Source organism: Cimex lectularius, unplaced genomic scaffold, assembly GCF_000648675.2.
Source record: "Cimex lectularius strain Harlan isolate CLEC.00 unplaced genomic scaffold, Clec_2.1 scaffold112, whole genome shotgun sequence".
Lineage (NCBI taxonomy): Eukaryota > Metazoa > Arthropoda > Insecta > Hemiptera > Cimicidae > Cimex > Cimex lectularius.
In genome coordinates, this window is record NW_019392699.1 from 468,094 (window position 1) to 481,214 (window position 13,121).

A 13,121-nucleotide genomic window follows, 5' to 3' on the forward strand; every position below is an offset into this window, starting at 1 on the left:
GATTCAATGGATTCAAGACTGCTTGACAATCCCATACAATTGGCGAATTTTCAGTCAATTTATCACCACCTACTCTGCTCTCGGGTGGGTTTAACAGTCACCAATCGGCAGTCATTAGAGCGAAGGGACACATGAAACGACGGACCCTTCTGGGTTCTGGAGCATGGTGTCCCACTTCTCGGCCCACCGGGCATCATTTTATCCTGTCCAGTTACGTGATACCGACGGAGCACGTAAAATAAAAACCATTAGAATCAGATAGCGTTACGGCCAGCCGTTATTTCCCGACTCCGCCGATCCGTAACCCAAATCTTCTATAACTATCTAAATAAAAATAAATGCGTAAAAAATATTAAATTCTTTTGTATATATTTAATGAGAAATTGTGATATATTGTGATGACGTTTCAGTTAGACCCTGGCCTTAAAGTGGGAAAACATCCGGCTTCCTATCATCCCTTTCGCACCGTTCAAATTTTATGCTTAATCCAAATGCACCAAAAGTACACACCCTACGTTCTTCAAAACATAGTCTGATCAAGCCAACTCAGTGTCGCAAGAAGATTCGCAATCCTTAACGCACCCCTCATAAATAGAGCAAATTAGGAAACTTACCAATCTCGTTGAATCCCGTATTAAAAGAATTGAAATATTAGAATAAAATAAAATAACCTAGAACCAATTAACGAGCGATACGTTGATATCAACTACCCTAAGGAAAAAAAACTACAACTCCAAATTTAAACCCCAATCAAAAACTTCATAACTGATTTTCATTTAATTCTTGAAGAAATAAAAAACAGTCAAACAAAAAATACTATTAAATAATAAAGAATGCATTGACTACTAATCACAGCATAATTCAGCCCTAACTCAAAACAATCATTATATAAATTAAATTAAAATAAATTAAGTAGTACACGTTCCTTTTCACTTTTATCATAAACTTTGACAATAGAATTTGAAGGATTTATCATATTTTGCTAAGTAAATTCAACTGTTATGTATAATGTATTTGTTGTTTAAAAAAAACTAACCTCAATCCTATTGACGCAAGTGAGTTCCAAAACTATACAACATACCAAAAAAACAAATTTAAAAAAAATAAAGACTAAATTGCATACGGAGGTGTCAGACAGTTTTGGGCAGGAGAATGGAGTTCCGCATGGTTGGGTGTTGAGCACACTACTTTTCAGGATTTGCTTAAATAATGTTGAGGAAAATTCATTAGTTTTCGTGGTCCGCTTGACCAATTATTATATTTTAATTAATTAAGGTTTTTAGTTGAGATAAAAAAGTCAGTGTCACGAGCGGGATTCGAACCCAAGACCTTCGGCTAAATACGCCGCTGCTCTAACTACTTGAGCTATCGTGACTTCGATCCACTCGGACAGTAACTTCCTATCTCAACCCCACCTAAAATTTAAAAAATAAAAAAATAAAGACTAAATTGCATACGGAGGTGTCAGACAATTTTGTGCAGGAGAATGGAGTTCCGCATGGTTGGGTGTTGAGCACACTACTTTTCAAGATTTGCTTAAATAATGTTGAGGAAAATTCACTAATTTTCGTGATCCTCTTGACCAATTAATATCTTTTAATTAATTAAGGTTTTTAGTTGAGATAAAAAAGTCAGTGCCACGAGCGGGATTCGAACCCACGACCTTCGGCTAAATGCGCCGCTACTCTACCACTTGAGCTATCGTGAGGGTGCGTCCGCAAATTTCCGCAGGTTGGAATTGCGATATGTGGCCTGGAGTTAGCTGACGCATCGGCTCCTTACAGTTGACCAAGATAAAGACTTTGCAGTTTTCCGTACATTTTGTCAGTTTCTTGGCACAACTGCTCTGCTGTGATAGTGTCACTATAATTCAGAAAATTATAGTGAACAAACCCAGCAGTACACCACGAAACAGTGACCATATCCTTTTCTGGTTTCGGGAAGTATATTGTCGCTCTTCCTTGTCCAGCCACTGACGTGTACGCCTCCTGTTATCTACATTGTCCATTTCTCATCGCACTTGATTCGACCATTTTTGTGGCGCAGCAGAAGAGACGTGCAAATTTCAAAGCGTCGATTTCTTTGTTCTTAGTTCGTGCGGTATTCCCTCGAGCTTCTTTATTTTACCAATTTGCTCCAGAGTCCAGATGGCGAACAACGGTTGATTGGTCAACCCTAAGCGCTTCCTCAATTTCCCATGTCTTACGTGAATTTTCTTCAATGAATGTTTTGAATTGGTCGTCGTCGCCTACCACGATCTTCCCAGTCATCGAAATCGAAATCTCTAAAACCATAACTGCACCGTGCATTCGCTAATGCTTCCCTCCCCCCAAACTGTATTCATGTTACGCGCAGTTTAGACATATTTAATTTCGCAGGTCCTCACTCTTATAAAACTCAATAACTAAAATGTTTTGTATAAAAGAACAGGTAAAAGTATTTATTATAATCCATAAATTAGATTTGAGGATTTAGCTTTGTTTTCATGACTAACACCTGCGAAAATAAAACAAAATTTTCAAAATCTGCATTAATTTTGCACCAACCCAATACCTGACAATTCATTCATATTCCTTATATAGTTCATACACAACAATGATAATAAATTATAATTCATGTAGATGTAGATGTAGATATAATTTCAGGGTATAGTATACTGCGCCCTTAAGAGCTTTTGTATCCCCCGTGCTCTGCCTAAAGCACGTCGGTGCCTCCTATTTCATCGAGAAACTTGATTAATAGGCCCGGTTTCAATGGTTGAAGCTCTTCTATGGTCACATTGAACATCCCAAAACATTTCCTCCTGCGGGCTAGTGCAGCTCCGCAGTTTGTTAGTAGATGTTTTGGTGCCTCTGCTTCTTTGCAGAATCTGCATGTGCCATTTTGGATTATTCCAATCTTCTTTAAGTGTCCGTTTACTTTGCAGTGTCCTGTTAGGAATCCTATTAGTATTCGCAGTTTATTCCTGCTTCGCTTGACACATTTTGTAATTTCTTTTCTTCCGAAATTGGTTAGAAGATTTTTGGATTGTCTGTGTCCAATGAGTGCATTCCATAGTTTCCTCATTTTCGTTTTGCCCTTCTGTCTGAGATATTCGTTAATAGTGTGGGTTCCTATGCCACAGAAGGGTTCAGGTCCTGTCAGCGGTGTAGCAGCTCCTTGTCTTGCAAGGGTGTCCGCTTTCTCGTTGCCTTCTACTACCATGTGTCCTGGGACTCAGCAGAGGCTGACTTTATTCTGTATACCTAGTGTGTTTAATTTGTTTTTGCAGTTCAGCACCATCCTTGAACTAATGATACTTGAGCTTAGTGCTATGATGGCTGCTGTACTATCTGACATGATAGCTATATTCTTGTTTTTGTATCCTTTACTTACATTGAATTGGATACATCTTTCGATTGCATGAATCTCGGCTTGGAATAAACTGGTGTATTTTCCCGTGGGTTCTGAGTATTTGGTTCCAGGTCCAAATACTCCTGACCCTGTATCTTCGTGTGTTCTAGTTCTGTGTACCACAGGATGGTGTCTTTTTTAAAAGAGGTGTTACCCTCTCGTTCCTATTCTTTTTTGGTACCTAGGTTTATTCGGAAGTTTTGGTTAAATTCAAACATCCTGTTCATGTCATCTCTCGGAGCCATGAGTATCGGATGGTCTTTCCAGTTTGTTGCTATCTCTCCATTTTAGTTTTATTCCTATTGGAGGTTTCTCTTTGGTAAAATTAATGGTTTTCTGTTTACTTACCATGTGGTGTAGGGGGATTAATCCAGTACATTTTTCATGCTAATTGTAGGACATGTCATTGCTCCCGTTATGCAGATGCATGCAAATCTCTGTATTTTTGTGAGTTCTTTCCTTTTAGTTACTTGTTCTGCTTTAACAGCCCAGGTTATAGCTCAGTATTTAAGTAAAGGTCTTACTATCATAATGTACATCCTTAGCGGGGTTTCCGGTCTGCATCCGAAGTTCCTTCCTGCTATTTTTCTGCACACCATCAAAGCTCGCGTCGCCTTCGTGAAGGTAGAGCCGATGTGTTTCTTAAATGTGTTTTATCTAGTGTGATGCCCAGATATTCGAATTCTTTTTCGATTTCTATCGCGGTGTTATTGAGTGTTATTTGTCTCTTATGATGAATAATTCATTCGTCAAGCTTCCGAGAAATATGTATATCCTTTTCATCAGCACTCTGAAACTTTAATTAATAATTTAAAACGCTGACAAATATGAACGTCTATTCACAATTTTGAAACATATTACCTTTAATATAAAAGTATAATAAAGGTTAACAGTGATACTTAATTATATCGGACGCGATGCTCTTGAAAATAAAACTACACAAACTGTCGTCTTTCTAAAAAAAAATGTTCGACTTTCCTTTCTACCTAATCTTTTTATCTAATAGGAGTTTCGTTCGAGTAAGATTCTTAGTACTTTTATGATTATCGAACAAGACAGAATCATTGGACCAAGCCCGTTGTCGTTTCTCCCAACAGATTTTTTAATGGCAATTATCAAAAAAATTATAAATTGCATAATAAAGTGTAGCATAACATTTGTCTAGAATTATAACAGAGCACGCATCAGCGATCTAAGATAGGAAAAAATCGAAACGACCATCTTGAAAAACACAAAAACTCTCACTGTGAACGTTTTGTGGACCAATGGACCTGGCCACTATGAAAGTGATTGTTTAACGACCCTTTTTAAGTTCATTTTTTTGTTGTTATGGGATTGACGAAAGACCTTTACAGAAGGGAAAGAAGGATCGAATCGTTTCATCATCCGGCCGTCTATCCGCCCAAGGGCACCTGTCTGTTCTACTCTTCTTGTGTATAGCTTTCAATCCTGGGTATCACTAGAGATTTTCTTATTGGAAAATTGGACTTTAATTTTTAGGAGACATACGCAACCTTCGCCCCGGTGATGACCAATTAGCTCGCAAAATGACTATTTTAATAGACCAGCACCTTATTTTCTTCATAAATAAGAAAAGTGCCTAAGGTCGAGGGGCTACGGGTAAATTAGAGAAGCCGCGCCTTAGAAACTAACTTATCTACATCAGATAGGTGAATATGCAATAGGACTATTTCTAAGAAGTAATAAATTAATTTAGTATTCATTCGAAAGTAATATCTTAAATATTAGTTTTCGTCTAGGGTGGAATTTTTTAACAAAAAAATAACTAGATGTTTTATTATTCAGAAATCGTGAGATGCGGTCTGGTGTGATGTAGGTTTCAGAAAAACATTTTCTTTATCGTGCCAACGTTTCAACTATTATTGAGACCATCTTCAGGGCTCAAAGTGTTTGTCTTATGTGTAATTGTGCCATTCTTGCGTGTCGTGTTGCATTAATCATTGTTGTAATTAGTGAGCAATACGACACGCAAGAATGGCACAATTACACACAAGACAAACACTTTGAGCCCTGAAGATGGTCTCAATAATAGTTGAAACGTTGGCACGATAAAGAAAATGTTTTTCTGAAACCTACATCACACCAGACCGCATCTCACGATTTCTGAATAATTACCGATTACACCACACACTAGATGTTTTGTCACCTTTTTATTTTCGATATTAGAAGTATGGACCACTCCCTCACTCACGAACACTGAATCAAGCTATGGCCATGAAGAAAAAGAAAGCAAATTTAGTTGCAAATGCCAAGCTTTCGACCTATTTTAAGGTCATCAGGCCCTATTAATTTCATATTATGAAAAACATATATGTTCATTTGATTTAACAATGAATATAACTATATATAACTTACAAAACAACCTTAATACGTCTACAGATTGACATATTTAAATTTTTTTAATTTTGTAAAAATTTAGGGATTGGGTACGAGTCTACCCAGGCATTTAACCCCTCGGGTCTTGGTCACCCGCCCTGCATAATATATATAATTTTGTAAAAAAAACATGATGTGTAGAGTGCAGTGTCATCCACGAATAGGGCCAGTTCAACACCAGGGGTTTCGGGCATATCATTAATGCAAATGAGGAACAGAGAAGGTCCCAGAACTGAGCCTTGTCGGACCCAGTAGCCATATTACCAACCCGTGATTCTATTCCTTGAATTGATACTATAAACTTTCGTCGGATGAGGTTGAAGACGTAGTTCAAAAAAGTGGAAACCTCTCACCTACTATTTCTACAGATATTTTCCTAAAACATTTGAAACTTTACCACCACGTTTATAACACGTAAGATGAGCACTTTTGTAGTTGATGATGTAACATATACGCTAAATTTTGAAACTATAGGCTCCAGCGAAGTTTGGATAGTTTTAACTTTCACTGTGCTTTACTTAAAGTTTTAACTAGACTTTAAGTCTAGTGTTTTATCTATAACGAAAGTCTATCCTTGTAGAAATTACCTTAAATTGAATAAATTCATGCCGAAATTAAAAAATAAAAATGTAAATAACTGCACGCACATGTGTATTGTAATATATATTGGCTCATATAAACTAAACTTCACACATATGCAAGGGTATTGACAGTCTGGGGTCAGACCTCGATCTTATCCCTTCCCCCTGCAAAGTTGAGCTTTAGTGGCTACATCAAGTTCAGCTTCCAACCCATGCAGATTTTAAACCTAGACTCACTCAACACTCTCATTCTTAAATAAATTCTTTCCTATTTTCATAACATTCCCTCAATTAGGGTAGTGTAGTGCTTGATATTCCTCAAGCGCTATCTCGATATCTATCTCTAAACGTATTACTCGACTGATCTAAATGAGGGAAGGTCAAGGTACTCGATATTCCACCATCGACCCGTTCACACTACACATTCACGCTAATAAATTCGTTCGCTTTCAGCGGTTCACAAAAGGAACACAAAACAAAGATATCTGTCAATGCTACATAAAATATGCCCTCTATATAAAGTTCAATTATATATCTCTCAAAAATCATAATTTAATGAGAAGATAATTCTAGAAAAAAATTCCTTTCTGAAAATTGAACTATTATATCAAATATAATTAACTAATACATCAAAACTGATTTTTACATCTTTATACATTTACATACAAATGTTTACTCTTTCTGAAAATAAATCTATAATTAAAAAGCAAGAAAAAAAAATAGTTTCACCCAAGAAGAAATATTTGAAAATACATACAATTGATATAAATATTCAATTGTTTAAGTAATAGTTATTAAAATATAATACTGGTTCTTAGTTAGATATATTTTCTAGAACTCAAATTCAACTTAATCCTACTCCAACATAGATTCTTTTATTGTACCATCCATGTCTTTATTTAAAAATGGATGCTAAAAATGTTTTGGTTTTTTTATCATAGATAAAAACTTATCTAAAAGATGATAAATTGATTTATCGTTATACCTTTATAGTACATATTTTAATGCTATTTAATTTTTTAATTTATTAATTTATTTTATTTTATTTACAGTCCAGTACAAGGTGAAATGTTCCGATTCGAAAATGGTTGTTGAACTGCGGCGGATGGACGACATGAACGCTATTTACTTAGAAGGGCTTAAGTATTTTCCTGGTGAGTCTTAATAAACTCTGTTTCTTCTACCAATTTAAATGTAATTTACACTGATATTTAAACAAATAAATAGTCAGGCTTTAGTTATAATGTGAATTAAAGAAATTAGAAAAGTCGTTAACAAGAGATATCCACACAAATGATCATTAGCAAAAATAGTTTTCAAAACATTACTTGCTAAACAACGTAATGTTTATTTTAAAAGTTTAAAGATAAATTCATTGTAAACAAAAATCCATATTTAAAAACTTCTGCATTTATATGACACAAACGTTCATTGTGAAAAATAAACAAAATTATGTGTGGTGATTAGTGACCGTTAGTCAATAATTATTCCGAAATCGTGAGATGCGGTCTGTTGTGATGTAGGTTTCAGAAAAACATTTTCTTTATCGTGCCGACGTTTCGATCTTTATTGAGATCATCTTCAGGGCCTGGGATTTCGGGGAAACAAACATTGTTTACATTTAACAAATACATGTAGGATGTGAAAAAAAGTGAATTTATATTTATGTAAATCCCAGACCCTGAAGATGATCTCAATAAAGATCGAAACGTAGCACGATAAAAAAATGTTTTTCTGAAACCTACATCACACTAGACCGCATCTCACAATTTCAGAATAATAAACAAAATTATGTTCCTTCTATTTTGGCTTAATTAAAAAATCTGTAAAATAAAAACCCACGCAGGCGACTTTTTTTTCTCTGTGGGCATACTCTAGAATCTAGAGTCTAGATTTAGAAAAGAGTTATCAATATGACTAGTAATAAGACAACAGACTTGAGATATATGATTTAATATTTTTTTCTTACAATAACTATATATTTGCAATTTATTGCACATTGACTGTTTGAAAACATTTTGGAATAAAAATTAATTGATTCTCAAATCATTAAACTTCTTTTTTTGTAGCCTGTAATTGTATTAATTAAAAATAAATATGCGAATATGTAAACTTTAACTTATTGAAGGTTATTAAATTTTTCAGATGCGGCATGCAAGCCTATTCTTGTCGACAGGCAAATAATTTTCAATCTACCTCTGGAAGACTTTTACAAATGCGGAGTGACAAGAATCATAAACAAAGCCACTGTAAGATTCTTTTAAAATCATCCGCATATACTAATGTACAAAACCCTAATCTTAAACTATTCTCAACAGAATTTGAGGACATTCTACCACAGAATAATTATTGAAACAACAAACAATGGCAAGGAAATGGTTCAGGTGAAATGCCTTAAGAGCGGAAATCACACGATAGTGAAGAGGAACGTGCTGCCAGCAGGATTTCAAGAGCCAGTGTAAGTGAAAACTCATTGTTAATCTATTTATTTTATTTTTTTAATGATTTTGAATTATTTTTAGTGACCTCGACATAACATCCTCATTTGTTGAAGAAGCACCACAGCCGAAGCTTCAAGTAGGAGTGAGGCAGGCCGGTAAACTGGTATCAGGCGAACTGAACGTTAATCCTGGTACTCCACTACAAATGGAAATTTATTTGGATAAAACATCTGCACCAGTTTATGGCCTACTTGTCAGTTACATGCAAGTCAGTGACACGAAGAACCAAGAAGAAACTATCATTTTCAATGGGTATATTAATTCTTATTAAAACCTTAACTTTATGATATTTTAAAAGCTTATTCAATGTATGTAATTGGATACTTAAATTTTCATTTGCTACTGCCAATTGTTTTTTGTCATTGGTTGAACTTGAATTAGACTATTTGATGATGTTGATGCACTGCAGGATGATAATTTACAAAATATAAATGTACCAATAAATACCGGGGGTTGTTCATTCATTACAAAATCTACTGCTCTTTTATTTATAAATTATCTGGATAAATAAAGGAAAATGGATTAATAGGTTGATCTTGAAATAAATTTATGCACTTGATCATCGCGAATTTGTATAAAAGTAGTTAGTGAGAGAAGGAAACAGAAATTCCAGGGGCTACAATGGGAATTGAACCCACAACTGACAGATTGACTCCCTAATTCATCCACCGTGATCCGCATTTGATCACTGAGACATGGTTATGCTTTAATATTCGCCATGCAATTTTTCCAAGGATTGTAGTGTTGAACTTGATTTGGATGAAATACAGAGAGGTAGATAATGGTATATTCCCTCATGAAATATTGTTTTAATCCATCTATAGTTAAGTATTTCTCAAAGGTTGCATTGTCAAATTGTCTTCAATATCAATGAATGCATTATTTCTTTATTCAGGAAGCGATTGTCAGATTTTTTACATTATGCAGAAAACAAACACTTTGAGAGAGTAGAAATACTTTGATTGAATATTAAAAAAAAAGTTTTTTTTTTGAATTGTATAAATTCACTTTTTTCCACATCCTACATGTTTTTTGTTAAATTTAAACAATGTTTATAAATCCCCAGCCCTGAAGATGATCTCAATAAAGATCGAAACGGCGCGGTAAAGAAAATGTTTTTCTGAAATCTACATCACACCAGACCGCATCTCCCGATTTCTGAATAATTGTCTTCAATATCAATGAATGCATTATTTCTTTAGAATTCAAGAAGCAATTGTCAGATTATTACATTGTTTGCTCTTTTGCGAGGTATGCTGTATGGGTGAAATAAAGTAGTAACAATAGTTTCATTTAGGTATATATAAAGTATTTCCTTTAGTGCCACAATCTTTTGTTTTAGTCTCCATTTTATTATTATTATTTTAATTTTGTATAGAAGTTTGTTGGTTCAATATTGTATAATATGCGTGTAAATTTCGCAAGTTTTTTTGTTCATGAAAATAACAGTCTAAAGGTGTCAACATTGTCAAGGTAGTAAAGAATTTTTTTTTATAATGAATTATTATTAGAAGTATTTAGTAATAAATAAGTTACTTAGTAAATTTTTGTTAAGTTTATATGTGACATTTATCTAAAAACTTATAAGAAATTTCATTTGATTTTGCCTATTGAAGGGGCCTTCAATCAAATTAAATTTGGCCAAGAGCCACCTATTTATTTACAGTTGAAAAAAGGCCATTTTAATTAAAGAAATTTCACCATTTTGGGCAGTTTTATCTAATCCGAAGATTTTCCGTATGTACTAAAAATGCTTGTATTTATGTTTTCAGTTGTTCGGTGGATCCCTATTTGTTCGAAAACTTCAATACCGTAGATGGAGATTTTTTGACAGCAAAATTTAGGGCGTTTAAGTTTCCCGATTCGACCTACGTGCAGTTCAAAGGGACTGTTAATGTCTGTCTGGATAAATGTAGAGGAGTGAGTATAATATTTTGAATTATATTAAATAAACAAAAGAAAAATTGAATTATTTTTTATTGTAAGCTGTTATTTTAAATATGATTGTGCTTTTTAGATTGAATGCAGCAATGGACAAGTCGGATTCGGTAGGAGAAGACGAGAAATACCATCAATACCACCGGACCCGAACAAAGTTTTTGAAGTTTCTATCACATCGTATATAAAAGTTGATTACAAAGGTGATAACATTCTTGACAAAGGTGTGTAAAATGCATTCGTTTTTAACTAGGAACGCTAGTCTTGGATATGTACCTTAACGAGGATTTTGTTTTCTGAAGTTAAACTAGATCTTGGGTCGGAATCGCCGCAGTCGCTGGAAAATAACGGCACTACAGTGAGGCAACTACACGATCAGAAGCACCAGTTAAAACTAGAAGGGGAAGAGGTTCGTGAAGACCTCATTTATACCCTTATTGAAGAAAGAAATGCCTCCCCCTTGCAAACTGCATCCTACATGATGATGTTTTTGCTGTTGTGTGCACTTTTTCAAATGAACTAAGTGTTACAAACAGCCGGCATTTGTCGCAGTGCAAAATATTGTGTGTCTCAAAAGGAAATTCAGAACAATTAAATGAAATTAATGACTATCAAGCTGGGTCCTTTTTGTAAATAATTAACTGTATTCGCTTTTTATCAATATTTATTTCAAAGCTGTGATTTTATGACATACACTGGACTGAATTATTTTAACAATACTCAAATTAATGCGTAGTGAATTTTAACATACAATTTTACACTTGGTGGACACAATAATTGCGGGCAAACTAATTAACATTAAAGTTCTAATTTTGAGAATAATTTAATACACCATTCTGCTGTAATATACACCCAAAAGTGGTTTCATTTATTGTATTTTGTTTTCGTGACGCATAAAAAAATCAGGCAAACCGAAATGTAACTCCTAATTTTAATACATAAATTAATGTTGACTATGTTAGTTGGAAATAAAAATTGGGTTTTGCATACGGTGTGCAAAAAAAATTGGTGAAGGAAAATTGTCCTTTCCATAAGTCAAATTTGACTGATTTATCTGATAATTTTTCTGTATATAGATAAAACGTGTGAAAAAAAGTTAGCCATTTATTTCCTGTTATTTTATCATTATGAATTTCAAAATTTAAACACAAACTTTGGGTATGTAAATAAGCTTCTAAGCTACTCATAAAATATATATCTATTTGAAAAATAATAATGATTAAAACACAGTAAAATGTAAATTGCCTGACAATGGTCGGAAATGTATTTTTTAATTAAAATCGCTAGTCGAGAATTTAGGTGGACAAAATATGCTTCTGTAACATACAATAAAACTCTAACACAATGTTTTTATATATATAAATTTTATTGCCTTTCCTATACACAGTAATTTTAAAACCTCTGATAAAGTGGACATGGAACAAGATATGTACAATTTTCTTATTAAAGTATCAATTCTACATACAGGTAAGAAAGAACAAACTGATCCCTAAGTTGTTTTCCATCTATCAGCTAAAGTCTGAAGGCAATACCTGCAATAAAGTTGACGTTGTTTGAAAAATTCTACTAAAAACTGGTATAGCACTGCAGAGCCATTCTCTCAGTTCGAGAAGCTATTACAACTTAAAATATGCAGTACATATGAATATGTAATACTAATAGATAAGACATTATTTCATTCCAGCTACTAGTATAAATAAGATTCCTACAAAAATCAATAGCAAATACTGGGAAACAATCCAAGTTATATATCTAGCATTTAAAATATATATTTCTTTGATATGTGAAATACGTTTTTGTTGAGTAAGTGACAGTGAATGGAGTGAAGTACGAATAAGAGAGTGCAATTGAGTGAATAAAGCATAAGAGTGAATGAAATGGAATGGAATAATTGAATAAGAGTGCGAGTTATACTAGTAAAAGGTTTTTCTGATTTTTTTTTTTTTTGCTTTATTTCTTTAATACCTTGCCATTGTACAAGATGTAGCGCAACACTAACTATTGCTCCACCGTACTGACCTACCAGCGTCCCCGAACCATGGACCCGACCTCAGGGAAGCACGGCAGCCCATCTCTGGATGTGCTACAGTTACTGATAGCTTTATATATATAAATTACATTTTTTTAAGAATTTAAATATCACTTTGTAAATCAATAAGTTTTCTGAAGCTGTTGTTGTTTCAAGGTTGAAGGAATTGCCAATGGGGTTAAATTCAAAAATTTCTGCTAGGAAAGTTTCTCTGATTTTGTGTAATTCCTCACGATCGAAAAGTGAATGCTTTAAATCTTCAGGTACATCACAAGTGGAACA

At 34.0% G+C, this 13,121-nt stretch overlaps 1 protein-coding gene across 1 annotated transcript in view; it reads left to right on the plus strand.

Annotated features, from left to right (window-relative positions):
- Window positions 1-12,165, plus strand: part of LOC106664622 — an 85,467-nt gene extending 73,302 nt beyond the window's left edge. The window contains exons 2-8 of the mRNA XM_014390530.2: window positions 7,424-7,525; window positions 8,517-8,620; window positions 8,690-8,829; window positions 8,894-9,124; window positions 10,645-10,792; window positions 10,890-11,034; window positions 11,113-12,165. Of these exons, the coding sequence (XP_014246016.1) occupies window positions 7,424-7,525; window positions 8,517-8,620; window positions 8,690-8,829; window positions 8,894-9,124; window positions 10,645-10,792; window positions 10,890-11,034; window positions 11,113-11,333 (1,091 nt within the window). The 3' untranslated portion in view covers window positions 11,334-12,165. The remainder of the gene's footprint in view (window positions 1-7,423; window positions 7,526-8,516; window positions 8,621-8,689; window positions 8,830-8,893; window positions 9,125-10,644; window positions 10,793-10,889; window positions 11,035-11,112) is intronic.
- The last annotated feature ends 956 nt before the right edge of the window (window positions 12,166-13,121 follow it).